Source organism: Hemibagrus wyckioides, linkage group LG07 (genome assembly GCF_019097595.1).
Source record: "Hemibagrus wyckioides isolate EC202008001 linkage group LG07, SWU_Hwy_1.0, whole genome shotgun sequence".
NCBI classification, from domain to species: domain Eukaryota; kingdom Metazoa; phylum Chordata; class Actinopteri; order Siluriformes; family Bagridae; genus Hemibagrus; species Hemibagrus wyckioides.
This window is the reverse complement of record NC_080716.1, coordinates 13,903,355-13,922,001: the sequence shown is the minus strand read 5'-3', so window position 1 is coordinate 13,922,001 and position 18,647 is coordinate 13,903,355. Positions and strand designations below refer to the sequence as shown.

Here is an 18,647-nt window from a genome sequence, read left to right as displayed (position 1 = left end):
GTACGGTATTTGTAAAGTGTATGATAAATTAAAACACTGAAATCATTATTCATCTGAAAAAGGACGTTTATTAGAGTAGCTCATGAGACATAGAGGGGTTGTTAAAATGATAAGTGAAACTGCATTGATATTTCTATGGACAATTATTTCCTGAATATATATATATATATATCCTTTCAAAGGGTAAAAACATGTTTAAACTCTTCATTGCAGCATATAGTTTATTTTCTCATCTTTAGCATGATGTTAAATATTTGTATGGATAATTTCCAGAGGAATAAAGAAATCATGAAGAGGTATATGATATGATGCTGTATGATATTTTCACTCATTCCATGTTTCTCCAAAACAACACACTTTAAATGAACTACAGTAAAGTGCATGGCTACTGTATGGCTGAATGGCTTACATAATTGTTTTATCAGCAAAAAAAACAAAAAACAAAACAAAAACACACACATGTACACTTGGTTTGGAATGACGACCAAGCTATAATGGACAAACGTACGGTATATAAGCATCACAGTGTACTAAAGGCACTTACTGGAATCTCACACACTATTAGATCATTTGGTTAGTATAGAAATATGATCAATACACTGAAATGATATGGATCAAAGAAAAATTCTGCATTTTAGTCACCTGTGAATTTGTCATAAACACTAGTTGCCTTTTTGATGTGTTTGTATCACTTGATAGCTGAGAAAGCTGGAAGGCTTCAAAAAGCTGGAAAAACAGTCCACAGAAGGTAGAGTGAGTTATGTTTGTTTAGAGTCTGCATGATAGAAAACATTTTCTGTTTCAAATGACAGATATTTTTAAATTTGAAATTAATGCAAAATAGACTGAGAGACACAGAGAAGGTTATTGTTTGGCAATACTGAGGTAGGGCTAGAAACCAGACCACTGCTGAATCTGTTACACACATGCGGCCAGTGCCTACAGAAATGAAATCGAATCCTCCCGATCTCTGATTCGCTCTCTTTACGATCATTATTAACTGTGCTGAGGTTTTAGAATTAGGGACACTACACAGTGATGATTCATTTAACCTTCACAGATACAGTGATATCAACCACCACTGCCTACACCTAATAGTTTCATGTAGTGTTTTCCAAGCTGATATGTATTGTATATGCAGTACAGACATGTTATTTCAAACACTTAAATTTTAAACTTAAACTTTAAATTTTAAATTAAAAACTTATTCCTAAACTTGGCCAAAGGCTTGCACTTCCAAAACAAGAGACAGATGAAACATGACACTGCCTTTGCACTGCACTGGAGGGAGATGAGACACTCTCTACTTTTCTGTCATCTTGCGGATCATGTAGTTCAGGATGCCGCCGTGGTGGAAGTAGGTGAGCTCCACGTCGGTGTCGAAACGCATCCTAGCCTGGAATGTCTTTCCATTGTCCAGCTGCAGAGAGCACCAGGAAAGCATAAACAGATGTGACATTCATTTCAATAACTGTAAATTCTCTGCTGAGCAAGCTTTCTTTCAGAATGTGTGTTTTTTTTTTAATGTTGACCACAATCAAGACATTTACTATCATAATTATTGAGTTCAAGTTACTATGTAGCAAACAGAACAACATGAATGTAATACCACTACAAAATTGAAATAACGAGGTACGGCAAAAATAAGATGTACCTTAATGTCAACAATCATTCTGGGTGTGAGCTTCTCAGGGATGACCACAGTGTAGCGCTCCCGGCCGGTGAGCCCCAGGCTATCAGCCGTTTGTCCAGGCAGATACTCCAGAGGAATGATCCCCATTCCCACCAGGTTACTGCGATGGATGCGCTCGTAGCTCTCTGCCAGCACAGCGCTGATACCCTGAGGGCATCAAAATACAATTTTGCAACTCACAGAAGATATGCGGACAATTTTCATATATTGTGCCTCTTCTTATCATTGTTTTATTGTTGTTAGAAAACACAGAAAACAGAGGTATGACCTCATAGTCATTAAGATTAGTTAAATATATGTACATGATACTCACCAACAGGAACGGTCCTTTGGCAGCCCAGTCTCTGGAGCTTCCTGAACCATACTCCTTCCCAGCCAGCAGCAGTAGTGGAAAACCTGCCTCCTGGTACTTCTCTGCAGCATCATACACATCCAGCTGTGGGACAGAACATCATTTAATGGTGCAGATTGTACATTTTTTAGTTTACTGTGAACATTAAATTCCAGACCACTCCACCTCCTCTGTCAAAACTATATGGAAAAAAGGAACACTCACAGAGAAAGAGAAAGAGAGAGAGAGAGAGAGAAACACAAAGAAAGAGACACACAGAAATATGAGAGAGATAGAGAGAGAGAGAGAGAGAGAGAGAGAGAGACATAGATAAGACACATACATACAGAGAGAGAGAGAGAGAGAGAGAGAGAGAGAGGCAGGAAAAAAGGAACACTCAGACAGACAGAGAGAGACACAAAGAAAGAGACACAGAAATATGGAAGAGAGAGAGATATACACATACATACAGATAAGACACATACATACAGAGAGAGAGAGAGAGAGAGAGAGAGAGAGAGAGAGAGAGAGAAAACCTTCTTTCGTCTAACACACCAGCGGTGTTAGCGAAGACTACTCTTATGTAGTAAAAGAGCAAAGAAACACAATACCAAGTAATAAAGGTTTCTGGAAATATGGCGATACATCTTTTTTTAAGTGTTTTTGTGCAGGTGTTGTATGTTATATGTAAGGTCAGGTCAGATGCCTGTCCTACCGTCTCCCCTGTAGGTAAGTAGATGGTGCAAGGTGCCTGCTTGTTGAGGAACTTGTTGAAAAGGCGGATGTTTGCGAACGTTCCCCGAGCCATGACAGCATCGTTACCGCGTCGGGAGCCATACGAGTTAAACTCTCGAGGTGTTAGTCTGCAGAGAGGAGAGACAGAAACAATTATTTCTGGTCTTTAAAAAAAACTATATGGCAAGTTCCAATCCAGTGAACAACTGGTGAATATCAAAAACATCTCACCCACGACTGGTCAGGTAGCGAGCTGCAGGACTGCTTCGGGCAATGTTTCCGGCTGGAGAGATGTGGTCTGTGGTCACTGAATCCCCCAAATTGAGAAGGACATATGCATCGATAATAGACTTGTGCTTTGGAAGCTCTCTGGACTGAAATATAAAACACATCATTTGACCGAGCTCCAAATGCAAGCATTGTAATTGTCTTTAAAAAAAATCTATTAGTTCTACAAGCTACACTGTTTCTTTACTTTTAATAGTGTAACTGTGTAGAGTGAAACTTTAAACTAATTTATGAATTGCTGTTCCGAGGAGACAGCAACAGCAGGGAGGAAATTATATTACCAGTCCATCAAAAAAAGGTGGAGACTTGATGTAGGTGGACTTAGGGTCCCAGGTGTAGAGCTTGTCAGAAGGAGCATTCAGAGAGTTCCAGCGCTCATTAACTTTCTAAAATATAATAATAATAAAAATAAAAATGAATTACGACATCCTATATACTTAAAAGCAATTATACACTTCTTAAGCATAGTTCACTAACCTCTACTTTCTCATAGACCTCTTTGAACATGGCGGGGATAACAAACTTCCTTTCCACACACTGGATCTCCTCTCTTGTGGGCCAGATATCCCTTAGAAAAATTTCCTTCCCCTCAGGGTTCACCGCTATTCCAACACACACACCAAACAGAACCTACTGATTTAACTTCACTTACTGAACTGAAGGACTCATAAAGGTAAACCTGATTATTAAAATGACAACAGACTCAAATTCTGATTTCACTCACCAATGGGCTCCTTTTCAAAGTCAATCCTTATTGTTCCTGCAATAGCATAAGCAATGACCAGAGGAGGAGAAGCTAAGTAGTTGGCACGGGTGTTGGGGTGTACACGACCTTCGAAGTTCCTGTTCCCAGAAAGAATACCTGCTGCTACCAGATCTCCCTGAGAAGAGAAATGTTCTCATAGCATCGTATTCGATAAACACTTCCAAACTTACAACACAGTTACAGGTAAGATGTTCAGTATTTACCTGGGTGATGGCCTCTACCACTGGCTCTGGAAGAGGACCACTGTTCCCTATGCAGGTCATGCAGCCATAACCCACTACATCAAAACTAACAAGAGACAAATACATCGAGTGTATATTATGATCATGTCATATCAGTGGAGGCATTAAAAGAGTCAAGAAATTTTTCTATACAACTGAGTGCATTTCTACTAGTGTCTCTTGTATTAGTAATAAAAACTAAACCAAAATTTACCCTGTAAAAATTGTTAAAAAACAATTATGTTTATTAGGGCAACTTCTAGATATTTTACTATTTTAAGCTTTACATTTTCTTATTCTAATGACTTTATTCATAACTATAAATTCTATATTCACATCGCCATATATCATCAGTCATTGCATTGATTTCATATGATGCATTTTTTAGATTTTGTCTATTTATTTTCCTCTGGACAAAAGTACAGTTAATTCTACTCATTTTTTCATTTTATTATTCTATGCACAGCTTAGCATTTTATTTCACTGTTCTATTTTTATTTTATTTTAATTTTTACCCCACCCCCACCCCCTATTCTATTTGATTCTCTTGTTATAATTCGTACAGTCGAGAAAAGCATTTCACTGCATGTTGTACTGTGGAGGATTGTGTATGTGACCAATAAAATCTCAGTCTCTAATTCATCCCAAAGGTGTTCTATCAGGTTGAGGTCAGGCCATCCCCAAACTGTTCCCACAAAGTTGGAGGATGAAATTGTCCAAAATGTCTTGGTATGCTGAAGCATTAAGAGTTCCTTTCAATGGAACAAAAGGGGCCAAACCCATCCCCTGAATTCAACGATTTGGAGGGGTGTCCCAAAACTTTTGGCAATATAGTGTATTTTCACTTGCTGAGATGTCATTTCTTCCAGTGTACTGACCCTGTTTCTACATTTTACACAGCATTAAATAGTTTACAATACGGTCAATATGAAGTTAATCTCATTCACTGTAAGCCCTACCCTAATTCTGAAAGATATTCCATTACACCACTTTCCTTCAGATAATAGGTGACCACTCCACTACCAGGAGACAGGCTGGTCTTAATGTAAGGCTTTACACTTAAGCCACACTGGATGGCTTTCTTTGCCAGGAGGCCTGTAGGGGGAATAAAGAAACCATTTAACCTTTATGTGAATAAGAAAAACAGCTTTTTAGAGATACTAGTATAATTACCGTTAAGAGACTATGGGGTTACAGAGAAACGAGATTAGTGAATACATTTGTACCTGCACCAAGCATGACAGAAGGGTTGCTGGTGTTTGTGCAGCTGGTGATTGCAGCGATAACCACAGAACCATGAGAGAGGGAATAGTCCACCCCATTATACTGGAATGGTATGCTGACATGGTGGCGTTCAGCTGGCACCTGAAACCCCTTAAAGCCTTGCTAAAATTAAAAGTAGGAAAAAGAAAAATAAGATGAAGACAAGCAAACTTATGAAACTAATGAAATGTACATGAGGCACGAGTGTCAAAATACAGAGATTTATGTAGGCTCAGTATGGTTTGTACTGAAATGCAACATTATGTACCTTGGCTCCTAAACAAGTTTCAAAGTCCTGCTTCATTTCCGACACGGACACTTTGTCCTGCGGTCGCTTCGGTCCACTGCAGCAAGGGTCAACTGTGCTGAGATCAAGTTCAACAACCTGCACAAAGAGAAGAAAATGTGGATCTGAGTGTATACCACCGAACAAACACCACATGAAGGAAAAGCACATTTGTATAACACAAAGCAATCAATGTGATTTACAAATAGAATTAATAAAAAATAATAAGTTTTAATGATAGAAATAAGTTACAATTTCAGTTTAGAGCAGCAATAAATATTGCAAAAATGTCAAATTTTGTGGCACTTCTAAGCCCCTATGGCAACTTATTAGTCTAAAACAACTAAAATAAAAATATCCTTAGAGTAGTTCCTCATGACCTGAGAGTCCTGCTAGGATTATATTGCTTGAGCATATCCAGCACATATGTTGGTCCCGATCCAGGGATTTCTCAAAATAACAACATACCAATGTCTGTGTGTGTGTGTGTGTGTGTGCAAGTATACCTTTGTAAATTCTGGATCCTGAGCCTCATTGCTGTAGTCCCTAAACATACCAACTGCTTTCAGGTATTGTGTAATGTAACTGAGCTTTTCAGCATCTCGCCCTAATAACAACAAAAAAGCATTACATATTAGGTCGCCTTTCAGAAAGTAGAAACAAGTACAATACACTAACCGTCCACTTTATTAGAAACTCCTGTACACCTGCACATTCATCTAATCAGCCATGTGGCAGCAGTACAGTGCATAAAATCAGGAAGATGCCGGTCAAATCCCTCAGTTAATGTACAATTCAGACATCAGAATGGGGTAAAAGTGTGATCTCTATGACTTTAAATGTATGGTTGTTAGTACAAGATGGGTTGGTTTGAGTATTTTAGAAATTGCTGATCTGGGATTTTCAAACACAAGTCTTTAAAATCTTTATACAGAATGGTGGGGAAAAAAACACTGTGTGAAGGACAATTCTCTGGGTAAAAATGCCTTGTTAAAGAGTTTTAAGGAAAATGGCCAGATTGGCTCAAGCTACCATGAAGGACAGTGATTACTATATCCTTCTTGGCAGCTTGAAAAAATCTGGCCGTTTTCCTCTGACTTCTCTTATCAGCAAAGTGTTTCAGCCTGTAGACCCTTTTTTGTTTTTGCACCATTCTGTGTAAACTCTATAGACTGTTGTGTGTGAAGTTCCCAGGAGAGCAGCCATTTATGATCTGATACCAACATCCATGCCATGATCAATCTCACAGAGATCAGACTTCTTCAGTCTGTTTTTTATATTGTAATCCTGCCACGCAATTGGCTGATCACATAAATACATAAATGTGCAGGCATTCCTAATAAAATGGACAGTAAGGGTATATGGCCAAAAGTATGTGAACACCTGACTATACACCCACATGTGCTTATTAAACATCCCATTCCAGATCCCCCCTTTTTCTTATAATAACATCCACCCTTCAAGTCTTTCCACTAGATGGCTGTAATGATTGGTCTATTCAGCCACATAAGCATTAGTGGGGCACTGAATTGACCTTTTTGGCCAAATATTGTATGAAGTTGAAACAAAATGGACTTAATGTCTAAACAGATGATCTACAATCGAAAGCCAGTGTACCTGTCTGCTCGAGATACTGCACACTGATGTGGTCAACAGGGAAGAAGGCAGCAGTAGCACCATACTCAGGGCACATGTTGGCAATAGTGGCTCGATCTGCGATAGAAAGCTGAGCCACACCAGGCCCAAAGAACTCCACAAACTTCCCTACCACACCAACCTGACGCAAATGCTGTAAGAAAAGATTAAGACACAAGACACAGATTCAATCTTACTGTTTAGATTAATAGTCATATTCTAAGAATAAGCCTCATTTATTTAGATGGATATTAAAGGAATTATACATAAATCATTAGTTCGAGCATTTACACAAGAAATTTAATATTCATGAAAATCTTATAATCTTATTATGACAAAGAAATGTGTCTCCATAAATAGAGGACATACATAAAAAACACCTTAGCTTATTGCTAAGAATTTTATACACAGTCCTATCCAAAAGTATTGGAATGTCATATTCTTTTGTTTTTTATTTATAAGACAGTTATGTTCGAGATGAACAGGGGCAAACATTTATACACAGCTTTACTATGGAAAAAAAAAAGTACCTTAGTGACAGTTAGGACAATATCAGTGGAGGTGATGTATTTGTTTGGTGTGCCCTGGAGTTTGTACCCAATGACCTCTGGGAGGACCATACTGATTGGCTGACCCAACATAACCGCCTCAGCTTCAATACCTCCCACGCCTGCTCAGACATATAGACAGTACACTTTATTAGAATTAATAGGTCTTTATAATAACTATTTTCACACAGAAAAGGTTAAGATATTTAAGATATTTACAGCCCAGTATGGCTGAGGTCAAAGCACAATAAAGGCCACTTAAGTTCTTTCACTCCAACCTTGACAAACCATGTCTTCAGGAACTTTACTTTGTGCACAGGAGTATTGTCATGCTGGAAAAGGTTTGGGTCTCTTATTTGTAGTGAAGGGAAATCTTAATGCTACAGCCTACAAAGACTTATACAAATGTATGCTTCCAACTTCCAACAAAAATGCATAGACACAGATATGGATGCGATGGTCAGGTGTCTACATACTTTTGGCCATGTAGTATATATATAAATTAATTTATATAGCGATATTAATTTAACAATATACATTCCTAGTGGTGATGTTTAAAATGTGTTGTTACAAAAAAAAAAACATTAAACTATCTGTCCTGAGGACTGTGCGACTTCAGTAAAACACTCACCCCAGCCCAGCACCCCCAAGCCATCGATCATGGTTGTGTGCGAATCAGTGCCCACTAGACTGTCAGGGTAATAGTAGCCATCCTGCTGAAACACGACCCGGGCTAGGTATTCCAGGTTTACCTGATGCACAATTCCCGATCCTGGAGGGATGATGCGCATATTCTGGAATGCTTTGGAACCCCACTATGGACAAGAAGGCGAAAGGTATTACTCCTGGTGAAAATACTATGTAGGAAGAAATTGTGTGCAAGCATTTTATTATTAACCCCATAATACATAATATGTCATTACCTTTAAAAACTCAAAACGTTCCTTGTTTCTTTCAAATTCAAGTTCTTGGTTTTTCTGAAGACTGTCAGACCTAGAATGAATTTTAATACAAGTCACTGAGCATGTCAATAAAAACTGATACCATGTGAGATTGGAACTGGTGTCTTATAGAATTAATGCAAAGCTTAACTAATACAGGTATAACTCCTGTATAATTAATACAGGTATAAATCCTGCATAACTAATACAGGTATAACTCCTGCATAATTAATACAGGTATAACTCCTGTATAATTAATACAGGTATAAATCCTGCGTACCTAATACAGGTATAAATCCTGCGTACCTAATACAGGTATAAATCCTGCGTACCTAATACAGGTATAAATCCTGCGTACCTAATACAGGTATAAATCCTGCGTACCTAATACAGGTATAAATCCTGCATAACTAATACAGGTATAAATCCTGTATAACTAATACAGGTATAAATCCTGCATAACTAATACAGGTATAAATCCTGCATAACTAATACAGGTATAACTCCTGTGGCTACAGGTGATAGTGCCTCATAGTAACTTTAAATGTGAATAATTTATGATAAATGAATAATTTATTATACTACATTTTCACTGTTTTTTTTGTGGAAAAGTTTTAAACATCCATTCAGGTCATATTTAGTTGAATAGTGAGTGTGCCACGTGGTCTGTGTGGTCAAAGGTAACTCTGTCCAACTTGGCAACACATGCTGTATAAGGTTCACAATGTGAGGATGATTATGTGCTTGACACTGCAGATAACAAACTTGAGACTTAAACCGCTCATTAAACACACAATACTAAGATTTAAATAATTTACTTGTACAGAGAGAGTGCAAGAGTAGCGTATTTACACAGCATACAAAACCTCAATACAATCTCCTTAGATAGACAGAATAGATAGACAGAATTTCTGTGAACTGGATTTGATAAATTAATTTAACACTAAAGGTCTGTCATAACTATATGCTGGGAAGCTAACCCCTTAAGCAATGTATGTGGTAATACAAATAACACACCTCACAAAGCCAAGACTCAATAATTTGTACAGCACATTTGTGTTGCAGTTTGTGCTACAGCCATTTGAGCTTTTAAATGTCTTTCTAAATGGTGTTTGAGTATAAACCCAGAGAACACTCACTTTAATATATCTGAATTAAATTAGTTTACATCGAATCTCAGTCTATGGTAAACAACATACTTCCTGTTGAAGTCCACCTGGATGGAATGGTCAATGACTAGGTCAGCAGGACACACAGGGTTGATCTTCTCTGGATCTCCACCCAGCTTCTTTACTGCATCACGCATTGCTGCAAAATCCACCACTGCAGGAACCCCACTGTCAACAGCAGAGAAATACATTATATATACATTATAACTACCTTCTTACATTTTTTTTGTATGCTCTTACATGTCTTGTCTTGCATTCATCCTTACCTCATACCTATTTCACATTGTCGGTATAGTCTGTTTGTTACACAGTCATTTCACTGCACCTTTGTACCAGCTATCAAAGCACTTGTTACACATAAAACTTTAAATCTGAAATCTAAATAGAGCTACTATAATATGCAAGGAATAAAACAAAACACAGTGTTGTTATAGGAAAATAATCAACTGTATCAATGTGGAGTGTTGTGATGAATCTTTTCTTATGCCAGCACATCACAACTTCATGTTACCAAGAAACCACAAAGCACTGTGTGCTACAGACGCCGACTTTGGAAAGCTTAAAGGAACAGAATTACTGTTACAAAGTCTTGGCACTACGTCCAAAAATGCTACATCAACATTTTGACAGAAATGTGCACCATATCATATGGAGCGCTTGCCATGCAAACGCTTGAAGTAAATTACTATAGAAGTTACTACTGAAGTTACTATAGAACAATAACATACTAGAAAGCGCACATTAACATAAATTTGCAGTTTACCTTGCCCACTACTAATCGGGAATGCAACCTCACTCTCGAATAAAACACAATATCAAATTGTTTAAAGCTATTCAACCCACCACAGGATGGTGTTCCTTGTCTGTAATTAATTTACCGATTAAATCCCAGACTAAAGGAGGATAATTGATTGAATATTGAATATTATTATAAGGAAGGCAGAATGAATAGAACTAAACAGGAAAGAAGGTTAAAGTTAAAGCTACTCATTAAAGGCTAAGGTGTAATTAATCCTACGTGAAGTCCTGCAAGATGACGCGGGCAGGCCTGAAGGGCACCTCCACCGTCTGCATCTGGGTCTGCTTCCAGTTGAGGATGCGCTCCACATCTTCCTTCTTTACCAGGAACTCATCGCAGTTCCTCACCGCTGACTCCAGCAGCACACGGATGGAGAAAGGCAGGCGTTCTGTATTTAACAAGAAATTATTACTATTATTAATAGTAACATCTTCTCTAGTACTCAAACCAGCAAATTTTAAAAAAGCAATTTTTTTGCATGGAACAAGTTTCACTGGCAAGAGTCACTGGCAAACACTGGCTTTAATACGTGAGAATATTTGCTGCCAACCACTTTTGCTTAAATTTTCATCTCTGTGTATGCTAGTTGTGTCAGTTGCACATGACGAGAACATTATAAAGCCAAATGTTCAGGAATTACATAGAAATTACAACTAACAGGCATCAACACTAATATCTCTATTAGATCAAATGATGATAAAGATATGCAGTGACTATGCAGCAAGTCTCTTACCATATCGGGGGTCTTCAAGCTTCCTGAGATTGAAAAACTTGCAATCAGGCTTCTGGGAGTTCAGAGGCTCAGTGATGTGTGCGTAAGGGTTACTCATAGCTGAAGACTTTATCCTTACCCACAAGCTACTTTCGAGTTATCTGAAAATGTAGAATTAAGATTAAAATAATAATTAAAGAAACAACATATGCATAAAGAGCACATCATTTAACCATGGTACATGGTTATACCAAAGAGCATGTTTTAAACATGCTGTGACTAGCTAAAACATCCAATTAAATGTCCAAACCTGCCACTCAGCTTTGAGCATTTTAGCTCCTTTTGATGCCCCTATTTATCAGTAAAGGCTTGAGACACTGCCAAATTTGAAAGGCTGGTACGTGACAAACAGGATTACACCATCTGAGATAGGACAAGCCACACAGGCAGGGCAATGTGAAATTTATCTGCTCAGGCTTCATACAGAGACGAGGATACATGTCAATTAATCTAGCGTTTACATCAAAACCTTCATGTCTGGCAGATCCAAAGCCGATAAGTGAAAAATGTGTTCCCACAAATTATAAAGCACAACAATAAACGCTGACCTGTGACTAACACTGGATTGTGGGGTTTGAGGTTATGTGAATTACAGCAGCCATGTTGTCATTCGAAGTCTAGTGAAAACAAACACAGGCAAGCGATTGTGTATATTGTGAAAGTTTGCATGGAGGGTCATTATGAAACTGGGGGGAGGGACTGAATAATGGCTCAGGTGATGGGTCACACCATGATGTTAAAGCTTTTGTAACACAGCTATTAGAGATGGCATCTAGTTTACCCATATGTAAAGATTTTTTGCTGCATTAATGTGCCTATGCTTTGAGAAAACGCTTAAGGAAACCAGACAAGCAGGGCGGTTCACTCCATCCTGCAAGTGAACTAACCAGTAAATTCCAAAATCTGCAGAATTGTTACAAAAGACTAACAAGGGGCAAAGTGGACTCAGTCATTTTGAGTCTATTTTTTTTATTATTGAGGACAAAACCACCCTTACACCCCCACAGTCACAGAGTTAAAATAAACTGTCAGATTTCTCTAAAGCAAACATTAGCAAACATGTATCAACCGGCAAATGTTTTATAGCCAGTTTTATAGCCACTGTCTCAAAATCTCTTATGAGTCACTTTCATATGAAAAAGCAGTAGTGTGCAAAGACAGTATATGTGGGTTTACAGTAATCCTTGGGCGCTTGTATTTTTCTTTTGTCAGAAAATGCTTCGTTCAGCCGATTAAGGACAGTTCTGGCTATTTTCTGCCTTAAGAAAAGATTACAGTTGACTATATACTACTTATTTAATGTTAGCGAAGTTGAACATACATTGATGGATTTTATTTCACATTAATGAACTTAAACCATTCTCCATTTAAAGTGAGAACACTGTTCTGCGGATATTTTTTCACCGATCAGGCATAACATAATGACCACCTGCCTAATATTGTGTTGGTCCCCCTTTTACTGCCAAAACAACCCTGACCCGTCATGCACTGTGTTCTGACACCTTTCTATCAGAATCAGCATTAACTTCTTCAGCAATTTGAGCAATAATAGCTCTGTTCGATCGGACCACATGGGCCAGCCTTCGCTCCCCACGTGCATCAATGAGCCTTGACCACCCATGACCCTTTCGCTGACCACTTTTGATAGATACTGACCACTGCAGACCGGGAACACCCCACAAGAGCTGTAGTTTTAGAGATGCTCTGATCCAGTGGTCTAGCCATCACAATTTGGTCCTTGTCAAATGCCCATTTTTCCTGCTTCTAACACATCAAGTTTGAGGACAAAATGTTCACTTGCTGCCTAATATAATCCCACCCACTAACAAGTGCCATGATAAGGAGATAATCAGTGTTATTCACTTCACCTCTCAGTGCTCATAATGTTATGCCTGATCGGTGTAATTGGACATAACATCTCCTGAACTATAAAACCAGCTATGAATCCAATACATCAATGGCATTACGTGTTTCTTCACCTTTTTATCAAGCAACCAATCAGATATTGAGACGCTGCTTCAACCGTGATCTTGTTAAGGACAATGTAAGACTACTGACAAATAAACTTCCCGGTTAAAACGTTACATGTCAACTTGTAGCTGGCTAGCAACCTGAACTTCCAGACACTGACTCATGAACTACATAACGGACTATCATTAAGGCAATTTGTAAAATTATACATCCGTGTACCAAACATCCAGCTTCCTGCAGCTGCTGCTGCCTACCTGCAGAGATCACACTCTCCCGTCCAACCCCAGTGATGAGCCTGTCAGTGGCCTGTCTGTGGTCGCTAAGGTTAGCTAGCTAACAAGAGAATGCAATCACATTGTTAAAGATTACATTCATTTATATGTACCTAACATGTTGTTCCCCGCAATGTACATAAGTTAAGCTACTTTATTTCACAAGACTTACCGATTTTAAGCAGTAACCGACTCCTGGAGATCAGCTCAGCTACTAAACACTACCTGAAGCAGAAAACTGTAGACCACTGTCCTACCGTAATGCACCTAGTACCACAGACTTCAAAAACATACAATTCACAAATTCTCTTCAATTTTCTCTTTTGTGTTAGGTCGTAACAGCTAAAATCGACATATGTGCACTAATAAAGGGATACAAGCATACAGGCGTGCAATTGTGTTTTAAAATATAACTCTACGACGAATAATCCTGCTAAACGTTAATACGGTAATGATTCAGCTCTTTGTCAGCGAGGACCAAAGTAATTAGTTTTACGCCTATTTGATTGCATGTTGCGCCTAAATGGTCTTTTTTAGAATACACATTGAAACCTATAAATAAAATAAACCCTCTCTTGTTCGGTTGGAGGAATCAAGTAAGTTATACTGTACAAGAAGAAACAGTAGATTAAATGAAGAAATCAACATGTGACAACAGAAAACAGCAATAAGTAAATGCATAGAAGGCCTATTTTATTCATTTCTTCATCGCCAAAAAAACAAAAATACTAAAAAGTGGGCTATTGCTTAAAATGTTTTCAATAAAAAAAAAACATCAATATAAGTTCCAAATTTTATTGTATGCATTTAGAGTTCCAGTAAAAGGAACTCCAAGACATTATGGACAATTTCATGCTCCCAACTTTGTGGGAACAGTTTGGGGATGACCCCTTCCTGTTCCCACATGACTGCACACCAGTGCACAAAGCAAGGTCCATCAAGACATGAATGAGAGAGTTTGGTGTGGATGAACTTGACTGGCCTGCACAAAGTCCTGACCACAACTTTATAGAAGATCTTTGGGATGAATTTGAGAGACTCTCGAGCCAGACCTTCTTGTCCAACATCAGTGCTTGACCTCACAAATGCTCTTCTAGAGGAATGGTCAAAAATTCCCATAAACACACTCCTAAACCTTGTGGAAAGCTTTCCCAGAAGAGTTGAAGCTGTTATAGCTGCAAAGGGCGGGCCAACTCCATATTAAGTTCATGTGCATGTAAAGGCAGACGTCCCAGTTTTGGAATGGCTCAAAGCCTCCGCTCTGATTCATCCCAAACCTGTTCTGTAGGGTTGAAGTCAGGAAGGGGGCCATCCCCAAACTGTATATATATATGCTTTATACTTGTACTTGTTCATACTGTTCAACATTCATTATAGAAAAGAAAGAGAGAAACAGTACAAGTGTAAAACCAGTTATCATGCATTTGTATCTGTTTAGATTTAGTGTCATTCCATATCACCACCATGCAGCTGTGAGCTAGTTCATGTTTATCTGCATGGGTAGTTCTTGGTAACAATAAAGGAACAGGTCAAGCTTGTCGTAGAGCACAGTAGTATCAGCTAGATGAAGAAACTGTCAGCGATGGAGCTCCTTCCTCCTTTTACTACCATCTCTGCTCTTCTGCATCCTGTAAGTCTTCCTGGCCTGTGCTCTCTCTTTCTCCTGCACCTCTGTGTCATCCAGCACTTCCAGACTGGGGATCTGACTGATAACATACTGCCTGGAAAATAAGCTTGAACTCAGTAGGATGATATGTTTCATAACCATAGTTGCAAAACCAAAAAATGTCTATTGAGGGTTGAGAAATACATTGATCCTGACATTTAAGCCCATTTAAATCTGATGTAAGCAATGGCAAGACAAGTGAAACCTGATTTTTCGACATACAAGTTACATACTTTCATCAATACATAATTTTTCACACAGTGCAGGTGAATATCTCTGTCATGTAGATTGCTGCTATTCTTACAAGTGATTGTATTAGAACTTTTTTTCCAAACAGATTTAACTCATACAAATGAGGCTGCATTCGAATGAATATGTGTAAATTTGATGTCAGAATCAAAATGTTAATTTCCCTGTGTATTTAACAGGAACAGACTTTTAAACATAGTATGCACCTTTTTGCAATTTGTTTTAGAGGATAATCTAACATAGATCCAACTACAGTATTATTAGCATTTGGGGAAAATAAAATCTGCAGTAAGCATCTAAAAAGTAATGAGAATGCATATGTAAATTTTCATGAATACAAGTAATCTAGAAACTGTTTGAGTTTGAGAGTTCGAGAAAAACAAGTTTAAATATAAGTGTAATTTCGTATACTTCCATCTGAAAATGTGAAAATGACTGATGTGATCAAATTACTGCAAAACACTACTGATTTTCCTGTCTCAGTATTTTAAAGGATCTTCTTTCACTGTAACAGTGTTTATATTCTTATATAATATTTTGTTATAATTATATTAGAAGGATCTGTGCCTATCTAAACGTGGAAAGAAGAGCATAGCTGTATACATGATGACCACTAGGGGGAGTAGTATACACATCTGAAGTCATGTGCTGTTTATTATTGTGTATCTTGTTTAATCTTTAAATCACTGAAACAAACCAATGGTTATCAGGATGGTAACGTAGTTGAGCACATTAAAAAGCTAGCTGTTTTATATGGGAATTTTTTGGTTGTCTTATTTACCTGTAATCAATGTACTGGGTCAGGCTGCCTCCATTAAAGTAACTGGGTGCTGCCTCATTGTTCATCATACTAAGTATCCTGTAATCAGACAACAAGAACATATTCAGCATCTTTCTGAGACTAAAGAACACTGAGATGTATTTATATATCATTAATCATTGTTATTACAGAAACAGACCAGACGTTGCCTACTTGATATTGGGAAACTTGCAACGTATCTCTTCAACTATAATGGGAAGGTTGCTTATTTTGTTCTTGTTGATCCACAGTGTAGTGAGACTTGGCATGTAGGGGAACTTGACATGAGTGCTGTAGTTGTTGCCATCCAGGATGAGAGTACTCAGCTTGTCCAGTTCCCCCAGAAGAGCTGGGCTCCGTTAATGGTTGAGTTAAGGCAAAATGTGATAAGAGGTGGACCTTGTGTCAAATCCTCATTCCAGAAGGTTTGTGGTTGTGTTACAGTCCTGTGTAAAATACAATGATGTTTGGAGTCGAACGAGCATTAAATACCTGATTTATACTGTCGTTTGATATATAATTCAGTTATTTACAGACATGGTAAGAAGTGCACAGTAAAGGATACTCATCCAGCAGGTTATAACTGAGGTCCAGGACCTCTAGGGTGTCCCGTTGTTTGAGAATGACATCATAAGGAATCTCCTGCAGGCTCTGGTATGCAAAGGAGAGCCTCTTCAGCCCTGGCTCTACAATAGAGCTCCCTGGGGCCCCTGGCTCCAGTACACTACTCTCACACACCTCCATACGCTCAGCCCCCGGTCACATAGTAAACACTGATCAGCTGACCAGACCAGGCATGACACTCTATACAAAAACGCACAACCAATTTACTCAGGAGCATTAATAGTAGTAGATTAATTCATTTATTCAGTATGCTAGTCAGGGTCACACTGAATCTGGAGTCTGAAACAGGAATACAGCCTGGATGGTACACCAACACAATACAACACAATAAGCACATACATTTTCACACCCAGAGGTAGTTTACAGGCATGTTTTGCGAGGTGAAAGGAAATGCAGTCAAAGCAGGTCAAAATCCATCATTCATTTCATCACACAACCTTCAGTAAGTAGGTTTCCAGTATATCACAGTTAATCATGCACACAGAATTTCCACCTGTTTTAGCAGTCAAATAATTTCCTGTGACGTTGAGACACTTCTCTATAGTGTGCATATTCATGTATTGCATCATAGCATTCTCTATGTCTTTAATTTCAATTCGAAAACAGTCATTCTTAGAAGTATTAGTTTGACATGGTTCTATATGTTTGGAATATTGTTTAATTTTGTAAATATTTGCATCACTCAGCCACCCAATCTCACAGAAGAACTGATGGACTGGTGAAGCATTTTCAGAATGTTGCTTTACTACTATTAGGCATGTACTAAACTGGTTGACTTCTCAACAGACTTAGTATTTTTTAACTTTGTACTAAGAGCACTGGCTACAACTAAACAGCAGAGTGATATCTGCAAATGATTTAGAGCTCATGCCTTGCTTCGTGTCATATCAGTTTGCAATAGGATTGAAAAGTCCAGTTTCAATATGCATTGCTACTTATTTGGGGTTCATAAACATACACACTGTCAAGCAAATATTCTAAAAAACTTAGATTGGATATGGAGATAAAACTGACAAACTCACTATATATAAATGTAGCTTATTTTCATCTTCCATTATAAAGCTGAAACCTATCAGGGTGCATTCTATCCACAAGAAGAATGGTTTGATATCAGGATTAAGTTGTCATCAGTAATTAACTTAAAAGTGAATTATGCCCATGCATATACACACTAATACACTACACTAGTGGATTAAAGCAACCATAGGATAAAATGTACAAAAAGTATGCATTGTTTTTGAATGAACAAAATGCTGCTCACCGATGTAAGCCGGGTTCCTCAGTAGGTTGTGTATTGAGACAATGCCTGAGTGTGTGTGTGCTGAATGTCTTCTTTATACGCATAAAGGCCTTCTTTCATGTCTGGAGTCAGGATCACAAGATCTGGATAATTACACTGCTTATTAACCCTTTATTCTGGCTAGTGGTACACAGAAATAGGTCAAATGCTGGATTATATTTCACTGAAGCTTATCAACACTCTAGCAGTTTTTAAGTGGTGGTTTAAGCAGTTGCCCAATAATATTATCATACACTGCTAAGTATTAAATTAGGTATCATATTGTAAATATTATTTAATGAGAACACTGCAGGTAACACACCATATTTTTATTATTTCT

The 18,647-nt window shown here is 38.1% G+C and overlaps 2 protein-coding genes across 2 annotated transcripts; both read right to left on the bottom strand.

Moving 5' to 3' along the window:
* Window positions 1-67: 67 nt before the first annotated feature.
* On the bottom strand, window positions 68-13,959 carry aco1 (aconitase 1, soluble). Its single transcript, XM_058394796.1, has 21 exons — window positions 13,863-13,959; window positions 11,409-11,548; window positions 10,895-11,063; window positions 9,907-10,044; window positions 8,690-8,759; window positions 8,398-8,581; window positions 7,749-7,888; window positions 7,201-7,372; window positions 6,090-6,190; window positions 5,566-5,682; window positions 5,261-5,420; window positions 4,994-5,129; window positions 4,017-4,101; window positions 3,772-3,928; window positions 3,525-3,649; window positions 3,329-3,433; window positions 2,991-3,133; window positions 2,740-2,887; window positions 2,007-2,129; window positions 1,655-1,840; window positions 68-1,420 (listed from the first exon to the last, which is right to left on the bottom strand). Exons 2-21 carry the CDS (start codon window positions 11,503-11,505, stop codon window positions 1,304-1,306), a joined length of 2,673 nt encoding a protein of 890 aa, XP_058250779.1. The 5' UTR covers window positions 11,506-11,548; window positions 13,863-13,959; the 3' UTR covers window positions 68-1,303.
* A 157-nt stretch (window positions 13,960-14,116) lies between these two features.
* Window positions 14,117-18,407, bottom strand: LOC131356047 (leucine-rich melanocyte differentiation-associated protein). The gene is made up of 5 exons (XM_058394798.1): window positions 18,290-18,407; window positions 16,970-17,208; window positions 16,579-16,758; window positions 16,387-16,464; window positions 14,117-15,411 (listed from the first exon to the last, which is right to left on the bottom strand). The coding sequence occupies exons 2-5, from the start codon at window positions 17,146-17,148 to the stop codon at window positions 15,267-15,269; spliced, it is 582 nt and encodes a 193-aa protein (XP_058250781.1). The 5' UTR covers window positions 17,149-17,208; window positions 18,290-18,407; the 3' UTR covers window positions 14,117-15,266.
* Window positions 18,408-18,647: the final 240 nt, after the last annotated feature.